Source organism: Phyllostomus hastatus, unplaced genomic scaffold (genome assembly GCF_019186645.2).
Source record: "Phyllostomus hastatus isolate PE091 unplaced genomic scaffold, TTU_PhHast_1.1 phas_contig_1, whole genome shotgun sequence".
In the NCBI taxonomy this organism is placed as follows: Eukaryota; Metazoa; Chordata; class Mammalia; order Chiroptera; family Phyllostomidae; genus Phyllostomus; species Phyllostomus hastatus.
The window spans coordinates 19,989,528-20,009,344 of NW_025333498.1; the positions used below are offsets into that span (position 1 = coordinate 19,989,528).

Below are 19,817 nucleotides of genomic sequence, written 5' to 3' on the forward strand. Positions count from 1 at the left end.
CTTCCCAGATAAGGTCAAGTTAAAGGAGTTCATCATCACCAAGCCCTTATTATATGAAACGTTAAAAGGACTTACCTAAGAAAAAGAAGATAAAAAATATGAACAATAAAATGACAACAAACTCACAACTATTAACAAATGAACCTAAAAGAAAAACAACAAAAGTAAAAACTAAGCAAACAGAACAGGAACAGAATCAGAGAAATGGACATCACACAGAAGGAGCTCAGCGGGGAGAGGGAAGGGAGAAATAGGGGGGAAAAGGTACAGGGAAGAAGAAGCATAATTAGTAGGCATAAAATAGACAGGGAAAGATAATTCATTGAGGCAAAAGTGGTGTAGGAAACAGAGGACTCAAAGAACTTATATGTACAATCCATGGACATGAACTAAGAGAGGAGGGAATGCTGGAGGGTTTGGGGGGGCAGGGTGGAAGAAGAATAAAGGAGGAAAAATTGGGAAAACTGTAATATCATAATCAATAAAAAATACTTTAAAAAGAGCAAGAAAGAAATAGTATGATCATCAGTGTCCTGATATCATGATGACAAAGATGCCCTGACTTTTTAAAAAGATTTTATTTATCTTTAGAGAGAGGGGAAGGGAGGGGGAAACAGAAGAAGAGAAACATCAATGTGACAGAGAAATGTTGATTGGCCACCTCTTGCACATGCCCCAGCAGATGATGGAACCCACAACCTAGGCAGGTGCCCTGGTGGCGACAGGGGATTCAAGAGTGGGAAAATTTTAGTTTAAGGTAAATAGTTATAAGCCTAGTAAGAAATGCATATGTTAAAGCTTTTGTTTCGGAAACTACAGAGAAGGCCCATCCTGGCTCCTGGGAGAAACAGCCCACCCCCTGGGGCACTGCTAAGGACAACCACCTGGGGACAAGTTGGGACATCGGGCCATTGTGTTCCAGGGAGAGACAGAGAACCACCATCCCTGGGGACAGCTAACTGCCCAGGACAAGAATACTGCCGTCTCTTTCACCTAATTCTCCCTGAATTTCAAAACCCCTCACTGCACCTCATTTTATTCCCTGTTATAAAAACATTGGCCTGGAAAGAAAATGTAAGATGGTTTGTTTTAGGGTGCGAACCTGCAGTCTTCTCAGATCGCCAGCCATCTGAATCAAGTGCCCTGTCTCTGTAGAGACAGAGACACTTATTGGGTTTGGCAAGTGACAGGCACCACAAGCTCCTGTGTCTTTTCCAGTTTCAATGGGGAATCGAACCTGTGACCTTTCACTGTGTGGGACAACGCCCAAGGTTGCTGAGTTGAAGTCCAGTCTGACTCTACCAGTTTAACACCTGGTGCTGTTCTGCCGCCAACACAGGGAGCCCTCCAAATATGATTTTCAGAAAAGGAATATTTGATTTATTATCCTACATACTGGATTCAATGGATCAACAATATGTAAGCTCCAAGTTTATATTTTAAAACATATGTTGGGCTTTGGGCCAAACAGCAAGATCAGAAATCAACCCAGTATCCTCTCTTAAGGGGAACTGTGTGTGTGTGTGTGTGTGTGTGTGTGTGTGTGTGTGTGTGTTGGGACTCGGGCAAGTAGGGAGCAAATGTACTGAGTTGTCTTTCTTAAGCTACAACTAAAATTGCCTCCGTCCTCCTGACTCTTTGAAGTTGTAGAGCTTAGAATTCCTAGGGGGTGGTGATAAAAGTTACACACATTTGCATTTATTTATTTATTTTAAACTTTTATTTATTTATTTTTAGAGAGAGGGAGGAAATAAGAAAGAGATTTGTTGTTCCACTTACTGAGGCATTCATTGGTTGATTCTCATATGTGTCCTGATGGGGGATCGAACCTACAACCTTGGCCAGGGCCACATTTGCATTTTTTTTATTTCATTTTTTAAATTCTCACCCAAGGACATGTTTATTGATTTTAGAAAGTGGGAAAGAGAGGGAGAAAAGAAGGGAGGGAGACCGAGAGGGAGAGAAACATAGATCAATTGCCCCCCCTACACACCCCAACTGGGGACTGAACCTGGAACCTAGGCATGTGCCCTGACAGGGAATGGAACCTATGACCTTTTGGTTTACAGGATGACTCTCCAACCAAGGGAGACACCCAGTCAGGGTCACATTCACATTTAAATGACATCTATTCCTCCCAAGTATTTTGGTTTTGAATGAAGATGGCAAGCTTCTACAGTGGTCTAAGAAAGTTCTGAGGAGTATCCCTGGAGCCAGGTTCTAGGCAGGGACCTCTTCAAAAAGGCTGTGGGCTATTTGATTTAAAGGTCTGCTTCAGTTGGGGCATTATCCAAAAACTACCCGTCTCCCTATTGCTGAGTCCACTGCACTGGGCACATTCTTACTCTGTCCCCAAAGTGTTAAGCTCTTGGAGCTCCTGGCATTTTGGGGCCTATTGTTTCCAGCTCTTCAATTAGGCATATGCAGCTCCAAATGACAGAGGGAGCCCAGCCTGGTGGCCACTGTGGCCACTGCCACTTGCAGAAAGGCAGAGTGACCTGGGAGCCAAGGAAAGGACTAATGAGCCAAGAACTGGAGCTCACAGTGCTCAGGCAGCCAAGGCCAAGGTGAGCCACAAAAGCCAACTTATTCTCACCCTATGAAGTCCAGAAGACCACTTTAGCCACATGTGGCCTGGGTGAAGGAAACTTGGTTTGCTGGGGAAGTCCCTAAGCTGTTCCTGTCTTTGTGATGCTGAGCACAGATCTAGCCTATGGTCAGAGGATTCCAAGGTTGGACGGTACCTTCCAGACCTTTTTAGCCAGAGCTTTCATTTAACAGATGAGGGCCATGTGACTCTGTGATGGAAAGGGATTTGCTCAGTTGGCAGGTACACGAAGTGAACTCTGTCCAAACAGCCTGTGCTCCAGTGCTCGCTCTGCTCTTGACTAGCTGTGTGATCACGTACAAGTTACTTCACTCCTCTGTGCCACGGTTCCCCCTTCCATAACACTGGGAGTGTAAGAGTATCTACTCAGAATAATCTTAGCCAAGTGTGGCACATAGTAAACGCTCACGAAAGGTTATTCTCATCATTATCATATACAAGTGTGTCAGAAACAGCGCAAAAACTCCCCACTAGAATTCTTGACTCCTAATAATCCAGTGCTCCTGAATTATTAACCTTTCAGCTTTTCTAAACTCATATGAACCTAATCACTGAATATTTCCAAGTGGATGCTATAAAAATGATGTTTTAATTACCTGCTTGAATATGAACAGCAGACTCACTCCTTCTGTTGCTTATTTTCTTAAATTTCCTCCGAGCATCATATCCTCTCCAGGCTAAAAATATAAAACCATGTGCTAGGAATGACATTAATTTAAGAATGTGCCAGAGAATTGACATAAGCTGTTTTCCCTCCAAACTATTACTCCTCTCCTCCTCCCTCCTGCTTTCTCACTGAACAAAACAAGTAGAGATGCGTGAGCATTGATGGGGAAAAGGGGGCCTCTCTGTACTCCCAGCGTGGCCGCTAAGATGCTTCTGAGGAGGAGTTACTTTCATTCAGGCAGTGAGTTTCCAGAACACTCTGGACTCCTCTTGTGAATGACCAGGGACCCCTATCCCAGGTGAGGTGGCCCCCTGTCATCCTGTTCCATAGAGGAAGCTCTGTCTTCAGGACTTGGGGGTGGAAAAGAACAGCTTGACCTATTCCATATTTTTTATTGGAATGAAGGTATAAACATGAAAGCTGAAGGAGAGAAAAATAAAGAGGAGAGTCAAGGGGAATAATTAACATAACACTGGTGAGGATGAAAGGAAATGGATGAAGAGAAGAAGAGAAAGAGAAAGGTAATCTCAGGGGTGTGTTAAGTCCTTTTGTTAGAGAACTGAGGCAGTAAGACCCCCCTCCCTCCTCCCACCAGGAGCATGGCTGCTGCTCTCCCTGAGCATCCTAGCTCTCCCTCTCATTGAGCGTGGGCATGAAGTCCAGAGTGCACGTTCTAAGAGTGCATTATCAGAGCCCAAAGGAGATCATCTGCTATGTTCAAGATGGGCTGGGGCTTTCACAACCACTCGTCAAGAACACAGGAGCCAAATGCTGTTTGTAACACAAATGACATACACATGTGTGCAAAGAGGCACTGACCGGGCTGGGCACATGACAGAGCCCAGGGATTTGTTCCCTTGGTTTACAAGCTCTGTCTTGACTAGAAAAGCCTTCTGAAAGTGGCATGAGAAATTCTGATGCTGAAAACCTGGTAATGGACCTGCAGCGTAAATTATGCCAGTCATCTGGGAGCTGCCATTTGCCTGTGTGATTTGGACTTTACATCTGTCCACTTCATGCTGCCTCTATCTTGCCACTCGTCAGTGTTTTTTGATGGCTTGTTTGGCTATCCGGAGGTCAGGGACCATGGCTGTCTTGTTCACTGCTATATCCCCAGCACTAGCACAGGACCTGGCCTGTGGAATGCACTCAGTAAATATGTGCTGAAGAAGGAAGGGAAGGGAAGGGAAGGGAAGGGAAGGGAAGGGAAGGGAAGGGAAGGGAAGGGAAGGGAAGGGAAGGGAAGGGAAGGGAAGGGAGAAGAGAATAAACCAATGAGAAAAGTAAGAGGTGAGTGTCCCCCAGGACTTACTGAAATGCCAAGATTCAGAACCATTTACCTGACTGGATGGCAGCAGCCCCCTTCTCCCTCTTCTCTCTGACTCTTTTGTATCTCCTGGCTGCAAGCCACCCCTTGGTATATGCCTGCAGAACAACCACTCTGCCTATGACTTCTCGCAGTAGCAAATTTAACTGCTCAACATGATAATATTTGAGAAAAACCTGAAACGACACAGTAGTTTTAGCATTACATGTGGGCTTCCAAATAGATATTCACTCTATCCCAGGATATGCTTAGTATAAATACGAATACCACTATCTAAATAAAGTTTACAATGACTTGATTTATGCTAATATTATGAACCTCTTGGAAGCAAATACAATTCCACCTCTAAGGTTGAGCCAATCAGTGATTATGGATACAAATGTAAGATGAGGTTAATATGGTTTTACAAGATCCCAAATATTCTCCAAGCCTGCCTCGCTTCTGCTATGAGTTCCATTTTCTCAGTGTGATCTCTCGTCTTTTTCTCCATAGTCTCTAATGCAGGTGCTAACCTGCAGAGTGCACTGACCCATAGCCAACAGAAGGTCACAGGGAGAGGGACACAGATGACCCACAGTGATCTAATTTCCACTGAGGAGCAGCAGTATTACCATCAACACTCAGGCTAAGGCTGGCTTTGCAGGGCAACTCAGAATGAACCATAAAATCCTGGAATCCAGCAGGGCTGTGATGTTCTCCCAGATGAAAAGCTACACACAATGAGACTCCTAATTAGGAGTGCAATAAATAACACAAGAGTTTACTGAAAAATAGACAAACTATAAAACATAGTCATTATTGTCATTAATATGATTTGTGTATTTGCATGTGGTGCTGAAATAAGTAGCATTGAACAAAAGGACATTTTGAAATGAACTCAAAGATCTCATTCTAGAAATGTTGAATGGCTCTCAAACGACAGGCAGAACAGGAGCACACCCTCCTCCTCTGGTCCTTGAGGTTCTGGAGACACCTGATCCAACTGTAGCCAAGATCATTGTTAGGTTGGGGGCTCTTCTGCTGAGCTACACAATTTATAGAGCCATTCATATCATTGATCAGGGATAAAGGTGTGCAGCAGAGCATCACCAATGATGATTTGAACAATGAAGAAGCAACTACCTTTGTTTTTCCCAGCATCCAGTGATCTAGTCTGGACTTTTCCAAGATAGCCACACAGCTCTCTTTGCTAGCAAGAGGGGTTTGATGTGCTCTGAATGCCAAGTAATAATACCTACAAAATAAAAGAGTAAGATAAAGCATTTTTAGTTATCATTTCATTTACTATAGTAGAACTGCTCTGGGCCCATAGAACTCCTCTATGACCTGCTTTGTTTTTTAGTAGTAAATGTTTCTTGAGCACCAATAATACTGTACTAGATAGTGAAAGATATACAATTTATGCTTATTGGCTCTTACCCACTTCCATATTTTCTGCTAGGTGTATTTCTGTTTTGATATTGCTTTTTAATTCATATTGAATATATACATGACATCTTTTACATGAAAAACCAAAGTACCTAATCCTTTTAGGAAATGGAAATTTAGATAGCTCATCTAGTGAAAATCATCATATAAAATGTTAATATATATTATAAAAATAATTTGTAACAGGAAGTGAAATCTGCTGCTAGAAATATCTCAACTAAGTGCCATATTCATCTGGGTAAGACTTGGAAAACATAACCTCTTTACATTAAAAAAAAATCAGCCCTGACTGGGTAACTCAGTTGGTTAGAGCATTGCCCCAATATGCCAAGGTTGGAGGTCCCATCCCTGGTCAGGGCACATACAAGAATCAACCAATGAATGTATAAATAAGTGGAACAACAAATCCATGTTTCCCTGTCTCTCCCTCCTCACTCTAAAATCAATAAATAAAAACAAATCAGTTAAACATCAGTTAAAAATTTAATAGTATACAACCATTAAATTTTAAAAAATTAATTTATAAAGAATGACCTTTGTATGGATTGAAAAAGAGATTTTCATAGATATATCAATATGCTCAAGAGAATTAATTTTTTTTTGTTTTTTGTTGTACTAGTGCCACAAACTTGTCAGTGATAGTTACCACTGGTTTGGTTCAAGATAACTCTGCAATTTTCTTTCCTAGAACTTATTATTAAATGCCAAAAGATATTTTGAACTATATATTTGATCGGATTGTTAGTTTTTCTGTTTTCTTTTGAGAATTTTTGAATAAACAACCTGTAATTTTAAAAAATCATGATCCCATTGTAAACATGCAAAAACATCATTTCTTTAATCTGATCTTTTCTCCTTGTTTCCTTGACTCAGAGTGCTCCTAGGACTGGCCTGTCTAGCCTACGAGGACCCTGACTCACTCACCTCCCTCTCCCTTGCATGTTTAGTCCCTTAAGCATTAAGCCCTCAGGACAATGAGGTTCTGGTGCACATCAAATAATCTTAGGAACAAAGCCTTGGGTATGTCGACCATAGAGACACAGTTTCAGTCAAACTAGAGATAATATCTAGGCCTCAGATGTACTTCAGCTCCAGACCCAGAAGAGCAGAACGACCCTATCAACCACACCTCTATGAAACCAGACAGGGTGATGCCATGGCTGACATCAGGACCAGATGCACCTCTCCTAGCGTCAACCAATCAATGGAGACCATAATTCTGACTACAGCCCTAACCCTCTTAGTCACTATGATTCGTGATTTCTCCTGTATGTAACCAACCCTAGAAGCCAGGGAGCCAGGTCTCATAGCATTAGCTCACCTGTGACTCTAGATTTGGCATAATTTCCTTAAATAAATGTTGACTTTCTTTGCTGCCAACTCCTGTTCACATTTGATTAGGCTTTGATGCTTGCAGGTGAACAAACCCCTTTAGTTTGATGACACCATAGCAAAAATTTTGACTCTGCTTTGAAAAGTTCCATCTGAAGCAAGCTGGAGATAGCAAAAAAGGGGTTATAGCATAGCACTGCTGGCTCTGCTGAGCCATACTCATGTCTCAAGGTGTAGAGCAGGTATTTTCTCTTGATGCAATCACCAAAACCACATTTGTTGTCTTAAATTACTTATTTTAATGAAGCTCCATACTGTCAGATGAAAGAGCTTCTGGGTAGATTCAAAGAACACCACTAAATGGGCTTTCTCTATCCTTTTCTTTATTCTCCATTTAAAAGAAGATATAATATGTAATCTTTCTAGAAAACCTTCCCTTAGTTTTTCTTTTAAAACTTTTAAGGGTCTTTTCTCTGCTCTTTGCTGCCTTGTATAATTAAATTCAACCCCTTGGAAACATAAAAAATAAACAATTTCCTTGCCAAAGCACCTTCCTGCCTTTCCTCAGACAAGACTAATCTGTCATTTTGGAATTACTTTTAAATATAGAGCTGTTTTTACTTATTTAAAAAATCACCAAAATATAAAATATGTCCTTTCCTCCTGCCAAACATTCCCATATCTGTTTGTGGAAAAACAAACATATGTGATGACACTTGAGTCCTTTAACTTCCTTTGTGCTACAAAATTCTTTTGTAAGTTAGGATATAATGCCAAATTTGCTGTGAATATTTGCACTCAGAGATCTTGCAAGTGTATTCAAGGTCTGAGTCTGTGTTTTCACCTTTGAGGGGAGGGGCAGTGCTCTCTCAGAACCCCCGAATGGAGGGCAGGACTAAGCTAGACCACTTGGCCAAACCTAGGAACCTGCTCAGAGAGGATGTCTGGTGGAGCCAAGTGGGAGAAGGGAGAACCAGGAGTGGAGGTGAGGCCTGCAGGGGCAGTCCGTGGCATCAGAACAGACTCTGCAGCCTCTGCTTCTCCAGGACTGTAGTATTTGTTGTGGCTTCTCTGCCTTGGCTTTGGCCAAAGCAAAAAGATTGTGTGATGAAGAGTACATGGAAACGGTGGGACTAGATGGCAAATCTGGATGAGGTGTCTTGGGAAAATTGAAGTTCAAATAGCTTAAGGTGAAAAAATTCAGTGGTAAAACCAGGAGTTCCTATATATTTTCCATTAGGCTTGGCCACTTAAAACACTGGCGTCCTTGGCTTTAGTCAGCCTTGGCTCGCTCATGACGACTGCTCAGTACTGCTGGCGAGGGAGTGTTTGAGGAGAACCTTGTGAATGACCAGCACTGTCAGGGATAAAAGAGGAATGCAAGATATGTTCTAGATTTTGAATCAAGGATGTATACTTTTTTTAGGCAAATAAAGATGATTCTTAGCAATTTATAATTTATAATAGAATACATCCTGAACTAACATAACTAGTAGAACTTAGACTTATACTCATGCAACTCAAATCTCTTAATTTATTATGATGATAATATTCATATCTGGCTTAGTCCAGAAACAGATAGGTACTACTAGCACAAAAAGGTGAGGGTTTCCAAAAATATTAAAGGAACATCTTAAGTGACACCTCTATCATAGTCAGGTCAGAGAAATATAATGTGTTTCCTCCACGGATTAATTTGGATTTTAGCAGGTACCGTGGTTGAAAATAAAAGCACTTTGAGCTCTTGTGCTCCACTGTAAGGATGGAACTGAAAGGAACCAGAATAAAAGGTCTGTCAGCAACAGGGCTCTTTTGGGGGAGATCCATTTTTACCCCTTTCCTGAAGTAGTTTGATGAATTAAATGAGCAGGACATATACATAACAGCAGATAAGTGTAGAGGTTTGTGTTGAAGGTCTGGGCCCTTGAGAGCATTGCGAAGATCAGTTCTTCCCTGAGCTGCCTCTTGTAAGTAAAATTCATCTACAGGTTACAGTCTGAGCTCTGAGGTAAGAGTGAGAAGATCTGTCTCTAACTGTGGGTAAGTTACTTACATCTCAGCACCTAACCCCACAAGGGATCCACATAACTCTTGATGGTCCTCCAAGGACCTAAGAAAACCTTTCCTGTTTCAGAACTCTACAGAAGGTGATTAATTTCCCAAGTTTTCATCTTATAAAAATATGTAAGCTATCAAAATAGGAGATATCCAATTTAAAGCTATTTCTATTAAAAATGTTATTGTGCCCTGGCTGGCGTAGCTCAGTGGATTGAGCACGGGCTGCAAACCAAAGTGTCGCAGGTTCAATTCCCAGCAACCGCACATTGATCTCTCTCTCTCTCTTTCTCTTTCCCTTCCCTCTCTAAAAATAAATAAATAAAATCTTTAAAAAAAACCATGAACTTAAAAAAAATGTTATTGTGTTTTCTGCCTACAATGTTTTATTGTGTGGAATGCAGGCTCTTCAATAAAGAGATTTTAAGTATAACAGGAAAATCAAGAGAGGAATTAGAAAGTACTTCTGATCAAATGACAATGAAAACACAACCTATCAAAATTTGTGGGATACCATTAAAGTGATACTTAGAAATTTATATCATTACACACCTATAATAGAATATAAATATCATTTCAAATCATGACCTCAACCTCTACCATAGATTAGAAAAAGAGCAAATTAAACACAAAGGAACCAGAAGGAAGGGAACAATAAAGATTATAGAGAAAAATAATTAAAATAGGCAAACAATGAAGGATATTAAAAACTATTTCTTTGAGAAGGTTGATAAAATTGGTAACCCTCTAGCTATACAGATTAGGAAAAATAAATTTTATTTTATTACTTTGATTTAATCTTTATAGTATTTTAAAAATAATTTTTAAAAGTAAATTTTAAGAAGATACAAATTATCAATATCAAGCATGAAAGTTAGTGGCATGCTATGGATTATACAGATATTAAAAGTAGGGAATATCATGAACAACTTAATGCCGTGTTAACAAGATAAAGAAAAAAGGCATATAATCTTAATCAGGAATAGCACTTGACAAAATCCAACATCCAACCCTATTTAAAAAAATACAACTTTTAAAAATATATATTTTATTGATTATGCTATTACAGTTGTCCCATTTCCCCCCTTCACTCCCCTCCACCCTGTACACCCTCTCCCACCCACATACCCCCACTTTAGTTCATGTCCATGTGTCATACTTATAAGTTCTTTAGCTTCTACATTTCTCATACTATTCCTACCCTCCCCCTGTCTATTTTCTACCTACCATCTATGCTACTTATTCTCTGTACCTTTTCCTCCTCTCTCCTCCTCCCACTCCCCTGTTGCTAACCCTCCATGTGATCTCCATTTCTGTGGTTCTGTTCCTGTTCTAGTTGTTTGCTTAGTTTCTTTTGGTTTTGCTTTAGGTGTGTTTGTTAATAATTGTGAATTTGCTGTCCTTTTACTATACATGTTTTTTCTGTATCTTCTTTTCTTAGATAAGTCCCTTTAACATTTCATAAAATAAGAGCTTGGTGATGATGAACTCCTTTAACTTGACCTTATCTGAGAAGCACTTTATCTGCCCTTCCATTCTAAATGAAAGCTTTGCTGGATAGAGCAATCTGGGATTTAGGTCCTTGCCTTTCATGACTTAGAATACTTCTTTCTAGCCCCTTCTTGCCTGTAAGGTCTCTTTTGAGCAATCAGCTGATAGTCTGATGGGAACTCCTTTGTAGGTGACTGTCCCCTTATCTCTTGCTGCTTCTAGGATTCTCGCCTTCATTTTTACCTTGACTAATGTAATTATGATGTGCCTTGGTGTGTTCCTCCTTGGGTCCAACTCCTTTGGGACTCTCTGAGCTTCCTGGACTTCCTGGAAGTCTATATCCTTTGCCAGAATGGGGAAGTTCTCCTTTATTATTTGTTCAAATAAGTTTTCAATCTGTTGCTCTTTCTTTTCACCTTCTGGTACCCCTATAATTTGGATGTTGGAATGTTTAAAGGTGTCCTGGAGGTTCCTAAGCTTCTCCTCATTTTTTTGAATTCTTATTTCTTCATTCTTTCCTGTTTGGTTGTTTCTTTCTTCCTCCTGGTCCACTCTATTGTTTTGAGTCCCAGTTTCCTTCCCATTGCTATTGGTTCCCTGTGCATTTTCCTTCACTTCTCTTATTGTAGCCTGCATTTGTTCCTGTAATTTGTGACCAAAATCAACCAATTCTGTGAGCTTCCTGATCACCAGTGTTTTGAACTGTGCATCTGATAGGTTGGCTATCTCTTGGTTGCTTAAAAGGATGGGTTCTGGGGCTTTGATTTGTTCTTCTGCTTGAGCCATCTCTCTCTCTTTTTTTTGGTCTGGTCACTCCTGTTACAGTGAGGGGCGGAGCTTTAGGTTTTTACCAGGGCTGGGCACCCCAGTCACTGGATTGTGACATTGTATGTGGGGGCGGGGTCTAGAGGGAACAATGGCAATTGCTCCATTTTCTGTGGGACCTCAGTCCCCTCTGCTGCTTCCCCCAAGCCAACTGGGCCCCTCAGGTGCCGACTCCTGTGTGGGTGGGTTTATGCACACCGTGGGACTTTCCAAGGACCTCTCCTGTGAGGCTGGATGTCTCTCCGTGCACCTCAACTCCCACAGGTGGCCTCAATCAGTGTCCCAAGGCTCTATTTCCCAGTGCTGGGACCCTGTGTTTCTCACACTGCCTTGCTTTACAGTCATCACCTCACTGGGTCTGCCAGTTGCCACCCCTCGGCCAGGGTCTGCCAGCTGCTGCTTGCACACTCAGGGTCCACTCACTGCAGTCTTATGCGCCCCAGATGCCTTACGTGCCCAACTCTCTTTGCTCTCTGCACCTTGACCCATGCCTGGCTGCTCGTCTCTGCCCCTTCTACCGGTCTAGATGAATGGGTCTATTTCAACTTCTTGGTTGTCCAACTTCCATTCAGATCAATTTCTGTCATTTCTGGGTGTTATTCTGTTTCTAAATTGTTGTTGTTCCAATCTTGGTTGTGCATGGAGGTACGGTGCGTCCACCTATGCCTCCATCTTGGCTGGAAGTAAAATACAACTTTTTAACAGACCCATATTACAAGGGAACTTCCTCAGCATGATTTTTTTAAAGTATTTATGAAAAACCTATAGCTAACATTATATTTATTTTTTATAGTCTTTACTTATTTATTTGTAGAGAAAGGGGAGTGCAGGAAGAAAGAGAGGAAGAGAAACATTGAAGTGTAAAAGAAATGTTTATTGGTTGCCTCTCACATACCCACAGCTGGGGACCTGGCCTGCAACCCAGACATGTGCCCTGACTGGGAACTGAACCAGTGACAATTCACTTTGCCGAATGATACCCAACCAAGTGAGCCACACTGGCGAGGGCAGCTAATATCAAATTTATGGTTGAAGACTGAATGCTATCTCCCTAAGACTAAGAACAAGTTGAGGATGTCCAGTGTCACCACTTCTATTCAACCTTGTAACAGAAGTTGGCCAGTACAATAAGATAAAAGGAAGATGAAAAAGGTATTTGTATAAGAACAGATAAAGAGAACCATCTTAATTTGAAGGTGACACAACTGTTTATGTAGAAAATCCAATGGGATCTACAAAAAAAACCCTATTAGAACTAGTAAGTGAGTCTAGCAAGGTTGTATTTCTATATACTTGCAACAAACAATTTAAAATTAAAATTGAAAAAAAATATCACTTATAGTATTTAAAAATATGAAATACATAGTGATAAATTTGACAATAAATGTATAAAATCTGTACATTGAAAATTATAAAACGAATTCACTAAGAAAAATAGAAGACCTAAGTAAATGGAGATACTATGTTTTCTGGTCAGAAGAATTAATATTGTTAATACTTCAGTAAAGCAAATTATACGGGTGGGCCTCATCCAAAAAGTTGAAAGTCTTGAAAGAAAAGACTTTGGTCCTCTGCCAGCCCGCCCTGCAGATTTCTGATTTGCCGGCCCCCACAATCACGTGGGCCAATCTCTTGATCTCTCTCTCCCTTTCCACATGTGTACACACACATACCCCATTGGTCTATTTTTCTGGACCTTAATAAAGTTCCAGTTCCCTTTTCCTGTCATTTGGACATCACTGAGTGGAGACGGAGCCAACCCTGGTAACAAACTCCCTATAATGTTGCTAAAGGTAGAGGCAAGTTATGTGCAAAACCACTTTCAGTAACTTCCTTTCCTCTCTATCACTGTTTTTCCCTTTATCAATGAACTGCCCAAGTTTCCCACAGGCTTTGGGCTTCTGTACTGCATGCACACTGGGGATCTAGCACACCCAGCTCTAGCTGCTACTCTTCACGTTCACAAACAGGTCTTCCCTGGCCTGTGTCAAAACTCCCTGTGCCCAGGCACTGCTTCAGGGCCATCTGTGCAAGGAATTGGTTGGCTCCTCTAATAAACATTTAGTCCTGAAGTAAACTTAGAGTCATCAATAAAATTCTTAGTTTTTATAGGGAAGGAAGTCAAGGTCACAAATTTAGTAAGGAGAAGACCTGAAGCTTACCCAGGTCTTCTAACTCCAAGTTCAGGCTTCTTCACACTCATCTAAACCTTCATCTACTCCCACCTCCTACTGTATATGCCTGGCAGTAACTTTGACTCTCTAATAGGGAACTTTGATCCTCTAGCACTTTCCAGCTCATTGGAATTTGTCAGTGTCTAGAATAATCTGGAATATTGTCTTTTGACTTAGAAGAAATGTTGATTTCCTGTATTGGAACATCAGCTGTCAGACACTCCTTAACACATGTGTGAGGGATCCAAAGAATTTTCTATTTGGACTAGTGTATCAGTAAGGCATTGGTGTTTCAGTGGAAAAATACCTCCATTATCCTTAGCATACCCTTCTGGGTTATCAGATTCTAGCCCTGTTCATCTTCTTTGAGCTACTGTGCGATTCTTTCTAAATGTAGGTAACTGATAGGTTCATAAATTGTCTAGTCTGGTGATGAGTTTAATTGACTTCCTCCTCACTGTGGAAAAAATAGTTTTGTATCCATTTGCAATTCATCTCCACATTCCTTTATTTCATACAAGTCTGTGCTGTTTTGACTTTTCCTTTGAACTGCTTATAACATCTGCCTGGTTCCCTCATATCATATGAATAAAATAAATTTGTTAAACATATTCATCTTTATATCTGTATGCGAGTCATGATTTTACCTTTTTTAAAAATTTTTATTTGTTTATTTATTTTTAGAGAGAGAAGGGAGGGGGAGAGAGGGAGAGAGAGAAAGAGAGAGAGAGAGAGAGAGAGACATCAATGTGTGGTTGCTGGGGGTTATGGCCTGCAACCCAGGCATGTACCCTGGCTGGGAATCGAACCTGGGACACTTTGGTTCCCAGCCTGCGCTCAATCCACTGAGCTACGCCAGCCAGGGTGATTTTACCTTCTTTTGAAAATTATCTTTTAACAACAAGAAGAAGAAAGTGCAAACATTTAGGCTATAAGAGGTTTGATCCAAAGGAGTGGCAGGTTGAGGCAGGAAGTCCTCACACTTGGGTACATACCCACCAAGCCATCTGAAATGTCTAGTGGACTCAGCCACTTTTCTGCTTATAACTTTGGGAAATATTGGCTAGTGTGATAGGTTCATGTTGGAGTTTGCTAAAAAAGGTCAGTTTTCCAAAGTGATCACACCATTGTACAGGAGTGGGCAAAAGTAGGTTTACAGTTGTGAGTGTATGAAACAGTTGGGTCTTGTATTATTATTATTGTTGCATTATTTATTTGTACTACTGTTGTAAACCTACTTTTGCCCACCCATGTATATAGGTACCACATCTTCTTTATCCAGTCACCTATTGAAGGACAATTCAGTTGTCTCCCTGCCTTGGCTACCATGAATAACGCTACAGTGAACAAAGGGGGTGCACATAACTTTGCAAATAAATGTTCTCAAACTTTTCAGGTAGATACCCAGAAGAGGGGTTGCTGCATCATATGATAAGTCTATTCTTAATTTTTTGAGGAAGTACCATACTGTTTTCTATAGTGGCTGTACCAGTTTACACTCATACATGGGATATAAAAGTGAAAGCAACAAACGAACAAACAAGAAAAACAAACAAACAAAAATTCATAGACACAGACCACAGTATGGTGGTTTCCAGAGGGAATGGGAGGGCTAAATATACAATGAGAGAAGATTTGACTTTGGGTAGTAAACGCATATGCAATATACAGATAATGTGTTATAGAATTGTACAATTGAAACATATAATTTTTTAAACTAATGTTACCCTAATAAATTCAATTAAAAAAAGTGATCACACCAATTTATACCCTCATAAGTAGATTATGAGAGCCCTATTACTCTCTACTCATACAATCAAGAATTTGTCAGACTTACTGATGATTGTCAAAATAGATGTAAAATGGTATTTAATTATAATTTTAATTTGCATTTCCTTAATTACTAATGCAGCTGAACTGTTTCTTTTCTTTTCAGTGAAGTCCTCTGACAACAACATCTTCTGACAATGGGCAATATATACAATGAATTTAATTTCTTTATTTTTTCCCTAATGATAACCCATACTTCTGGAAGGAGAGGAAAAAGGAAAGAGAGCTAAGAGTCATTCAATTTAGACAAAATAATTGGATTAGCATTATAGATTGTTTACATTTTTGTAACCTCTGACTTTTTTAAATTTTCACCTCTCATCTTGGTCATTTTGCTCCTGCATTCTTACATTGTTTGGGAAGGATGTACATCTTTTAAAGATGCTTTTGAAATCCCAGCCTATAATAAATGACCTCTGCTTTGAGTGACCCAAAGGCATGCAAAACGTCTGTACTGCTAAATGCAGACTTGCACATATCCCAAGTCAAAAGTGAGTTTTTTAAAGGTTAATTAAATGAACAAGCATTTTAAATTTACTTTATTTTAAAAACCCTTAAACAGATACCTTGCTTTAAGAGGAATCCATATAGATTTAGGATTTGATATAAACAAGTTGTTCCCATTCATCACTTTCTAAATCAAAGTGGCTTTTGATCCCCATTCTACTCTTTTTTTTTTTCATTAAATAAAACTTTATTTAGGACCTCCAGATGTGCCAGGTACTAATGGAAATGCTGGAGTGACATGAGTGAGCAAGACAGACAATATCCCTGACCTCATAAAACTTAGCTTCTAGCGGGGGAGACAAACATTAAACAAGCACACAAAGAACACCATTTGGGATAGGAATAAATGATATGAAAAATAATAAATCAGGGTGGGTGAGGTCAATGAATATATTTTGGGGTGTCTTTTGGCAGACAGCCTTTAGCAACCAGGAGAGCGAATAGAACTCAAGCCACGTCATATGAGGAACTGCTGAAGACGTGGGGAGCACTGAGCTTACAAACAAAAGGACTTCACAGAGTCTGGTAGGGGAGGGAAAAGTTTTCCTTGACCCTCTTAGGGTCCCTGGTTGGGTTTGAAAATTAGAAGCCTGACAAAGACAGATTTACAGGAATACAAATTTATTCAGTATAAGTTTTGTGTGACACAGGAGGCTTCGTAAGGAAATGAGGACAAGAGATGATTAAGCCTGAGTGTGTGTGTGTGCTAGGTTTGGTAGAGAGTAGGGAGCTGTGGAAAGATGTGATGAAACAAAGGGCATGAGCTAAGTGAAGTAAAGTGGGGGACACTCAGCATGACCTGTTCATTCTGGTTCCTCTCTGCCCCTTTTTCTTTGGAGATAAGGATGTTTCTTTCCTCCAAATATGGGAAGGCTACCCCTCCTGTGAGGGTTTTATGATCTGCTTCAGGACAAGGTCAGAAACACTTTCCTGCACATGCCATTTCTCAAATTCCTCCAGCTTGAAATATTCAAAATGTCAAGGTGTCATATTTTGGGGTAGTTTTTCCTGAACTCTGTTAGTCTTGTAAACTGTCACACGCAGACCACCTGCGTAAGATCCACCTGGAGACTGGGTAAGAGATGTGGATTCCTGGGCCATGTTCCAGATACAGAATCAGAATCTCTGCAACTGGAGCTCAGGCATCTATATTTTAATAATATAAGCCCCTCTGGTGATTTGGATGCATTATAGAGTCTGAAAACCATGAATTTAAGATAACATGATAATTGAATGCCATTAAGTAGAGAAGGAAGACAATTTGTTCTCTAAAGCCCAGAGGATAGAATGGGGATAGATGCACAGAAGCTTCTGAAGGATGATTTTGGTCAAGGTTAGGAAGATCATGGTTGTGATCAGACATCTAAAAATAAGGAATGGCCTCCCCCATGAGCCAGAGAGTGAACTCTTAGATTCTGGAACTGTTCAATGGTAAGTTGATTGACAAGGTCAAGAATGTTGCTGAAGCAACATTTAGCTGAATTTAGCTGAGTGGTTGAACTGAGTGCCCCTTTAAGGTTCTTTCCAACAATGATGCTACCTTGACTTGTCCTTTGGCCTACAGAATTGCTTCTATGATTTTAAAACTGATACGTATCATTAACCCAATACTGCTCCTGGGATGATTCCTGGCTTATTGTCATTATATTTGGATAAGTTGGAAGACGTTAAAAATTTGCCTAGGTAGTCTGGTTGGGGCTCTTAACATTTCAACTATGATCTTTTTTTTCACAGTTTATTCTCTTCAATATACACCTAGAAAGTGGCTCTTGAGTAGCAGCACCAGCAGCACCTGGGAACTTGCACCCACTGCCATGTTGAATCAGAAACTCTGGCACTGGGGCTCAGCACTGTGTTCCAGCAAGCCCTCCAGAAGATTCTCACGCATGAAGAAACACCAACTGATAGAAGCAGAATCCCAAGGAGGTGAAGTGACTTGCCTACAGTAACACAGTTTAACTAGGAAAGAAACTGGACCACATCAGTTTTCCTTGGGAAGGGCAATTGCTCAATATCTACGCTTAAGAAATTCTCAAACACATTAATAGTTAGGATTGTTTCTTGAGCATTGCTAAACAATTGGATACAATGTCAATATCCACCAGTAGAGGAATGGCTAAATGAATATCACTGATTGCAATGTGGGAATTAAAAAGAATGTATTAGCGCTATGGAGCAACATGGACTTATTTCAAATACATATCGGTAAATAGAAAAGTAAGTTGCCAAATGGTACAAAATGTATGATTCAAGTTAACCTGAAAGAGCAGGGTATTTTTCTCTCTCCCCGTGCATGTGTTTGTGTGTGTGTGTGAGCGCGCACGTGTATTCGGAAAGGGTAAACTACCAAAAGAATAACAATAGCTATTCTAGAGAGGGGGTGTGATGGGGGCAGGATGCTGGGAAATAGAATTAGGGATGCAGAAATAAAGACTTAGTCTTATATGTAATATTTAAAACTTTTAGGGGAAATAGTATTCATACATTATTTTTAATTAAATATTCATTTCAAACATTAGGTAAAATTGTTATGGTTTAATTACAATGGGCCCAAATCCTAGTCAAAGAATCATGTAGCTATTAATTTGACTAATATCACTTGCACCTGAGTAGATGCAACGTCCCCAGTCATATGCCAAAGAGACTTAGCCCTTTTTCTATTTCAAAATATTCCTTGAGGGACCCTCAATCTACATCAGTGACCACCCAGACTCTCTACTCAGATACCCAGAATACAGGACAATTATTGGAACAATTTAATCCATATAAATAATTTTCTCCTATGTAGGTAATAGAGGGAACTAAGCTATTTTGGCTTGGACAATTTAATAATTACCCCCAATTGCCCATTTCCCTTTAGTGTGAATAAAAATCCAGATTTAGTTTAAGTTCTTTCTCATATTAACCATAAGCCCCTTTATTTTAATGTATTCCCTTCACATTTGGCCTTCAGTAAAAACAGAACAGCTGGCCACCATCTGCTACCAAAAAAAAAAAAAAAGCCATTATATCCTTAGGAAGACTCCTAAATTCTGGCCTCGGATGAAAAGTCACGATCTGTATTAGATAGCGGAAGTCCTGAGATTGTAAATTTCTTCTAATCCAGTATTACTCAACACAGCACTCAAAACACACAACAGGCGCTTAATAAGTAATTCTGATGCTGATGCTGCTGTCTGCTCAGGAACTTTAAACGGGAGGCCTTCTACAGAAAAATAGGCACTGGGAATTAGAGATTGAGGCTGAGTTTATTCACAAGTTAATTGGTAATAGGAGTTAAAGTGATTTTTCTATTTTACAACTGACAAAGTTATCAATGTATTTTTTCTGAATGAATTCTACAGCTTGATTTCACAATGAATATTGATGTGTTCAGTGGTCTCATTTATGTATTTTGGAGATGGGCTATGAAATAACCTCATTTCATATCCTGACTCTACCACACACTATCTGTGTGACATTAAGCCAGTTTCTTCATGTGTAAAACTGGAATAATTTCATTGATTTCAGGGCTATTACCAGTGCCAAGTGAGATGATAACATGTAAAGACTGGCATGAAGTCTACCACAAGC

General features: G+C 40.1%; 1 protein-coding gene across 1 annotated transcript in view; it reads right to left on the reverse strand.

Annotated features, from left to right (window-relative positions):
• Window positions 1-19,817, reverse strand: part of MYO3B (myosin IIIB) — a 386,538-nt gene that overhangs the window by 123,203 nt on the left and 243,518 nt on the right. The window contains exons 25-26 of the mRNA XM_045820463.1: window positions 5,725-5,836; window positions 4,616-4,778 (exon numbers count right to left, since the gene is read on the reverse strand). Coding sequence (XP_045676419.1) covers window positions 4,616-4,778; window positions 5,725-5,836 — 275 coding nt within the window. The remainder of the gene's footprint in view (window positions 1-4,615; window positions 4,779-5,724; window positions 5,837-19,817) is intronic.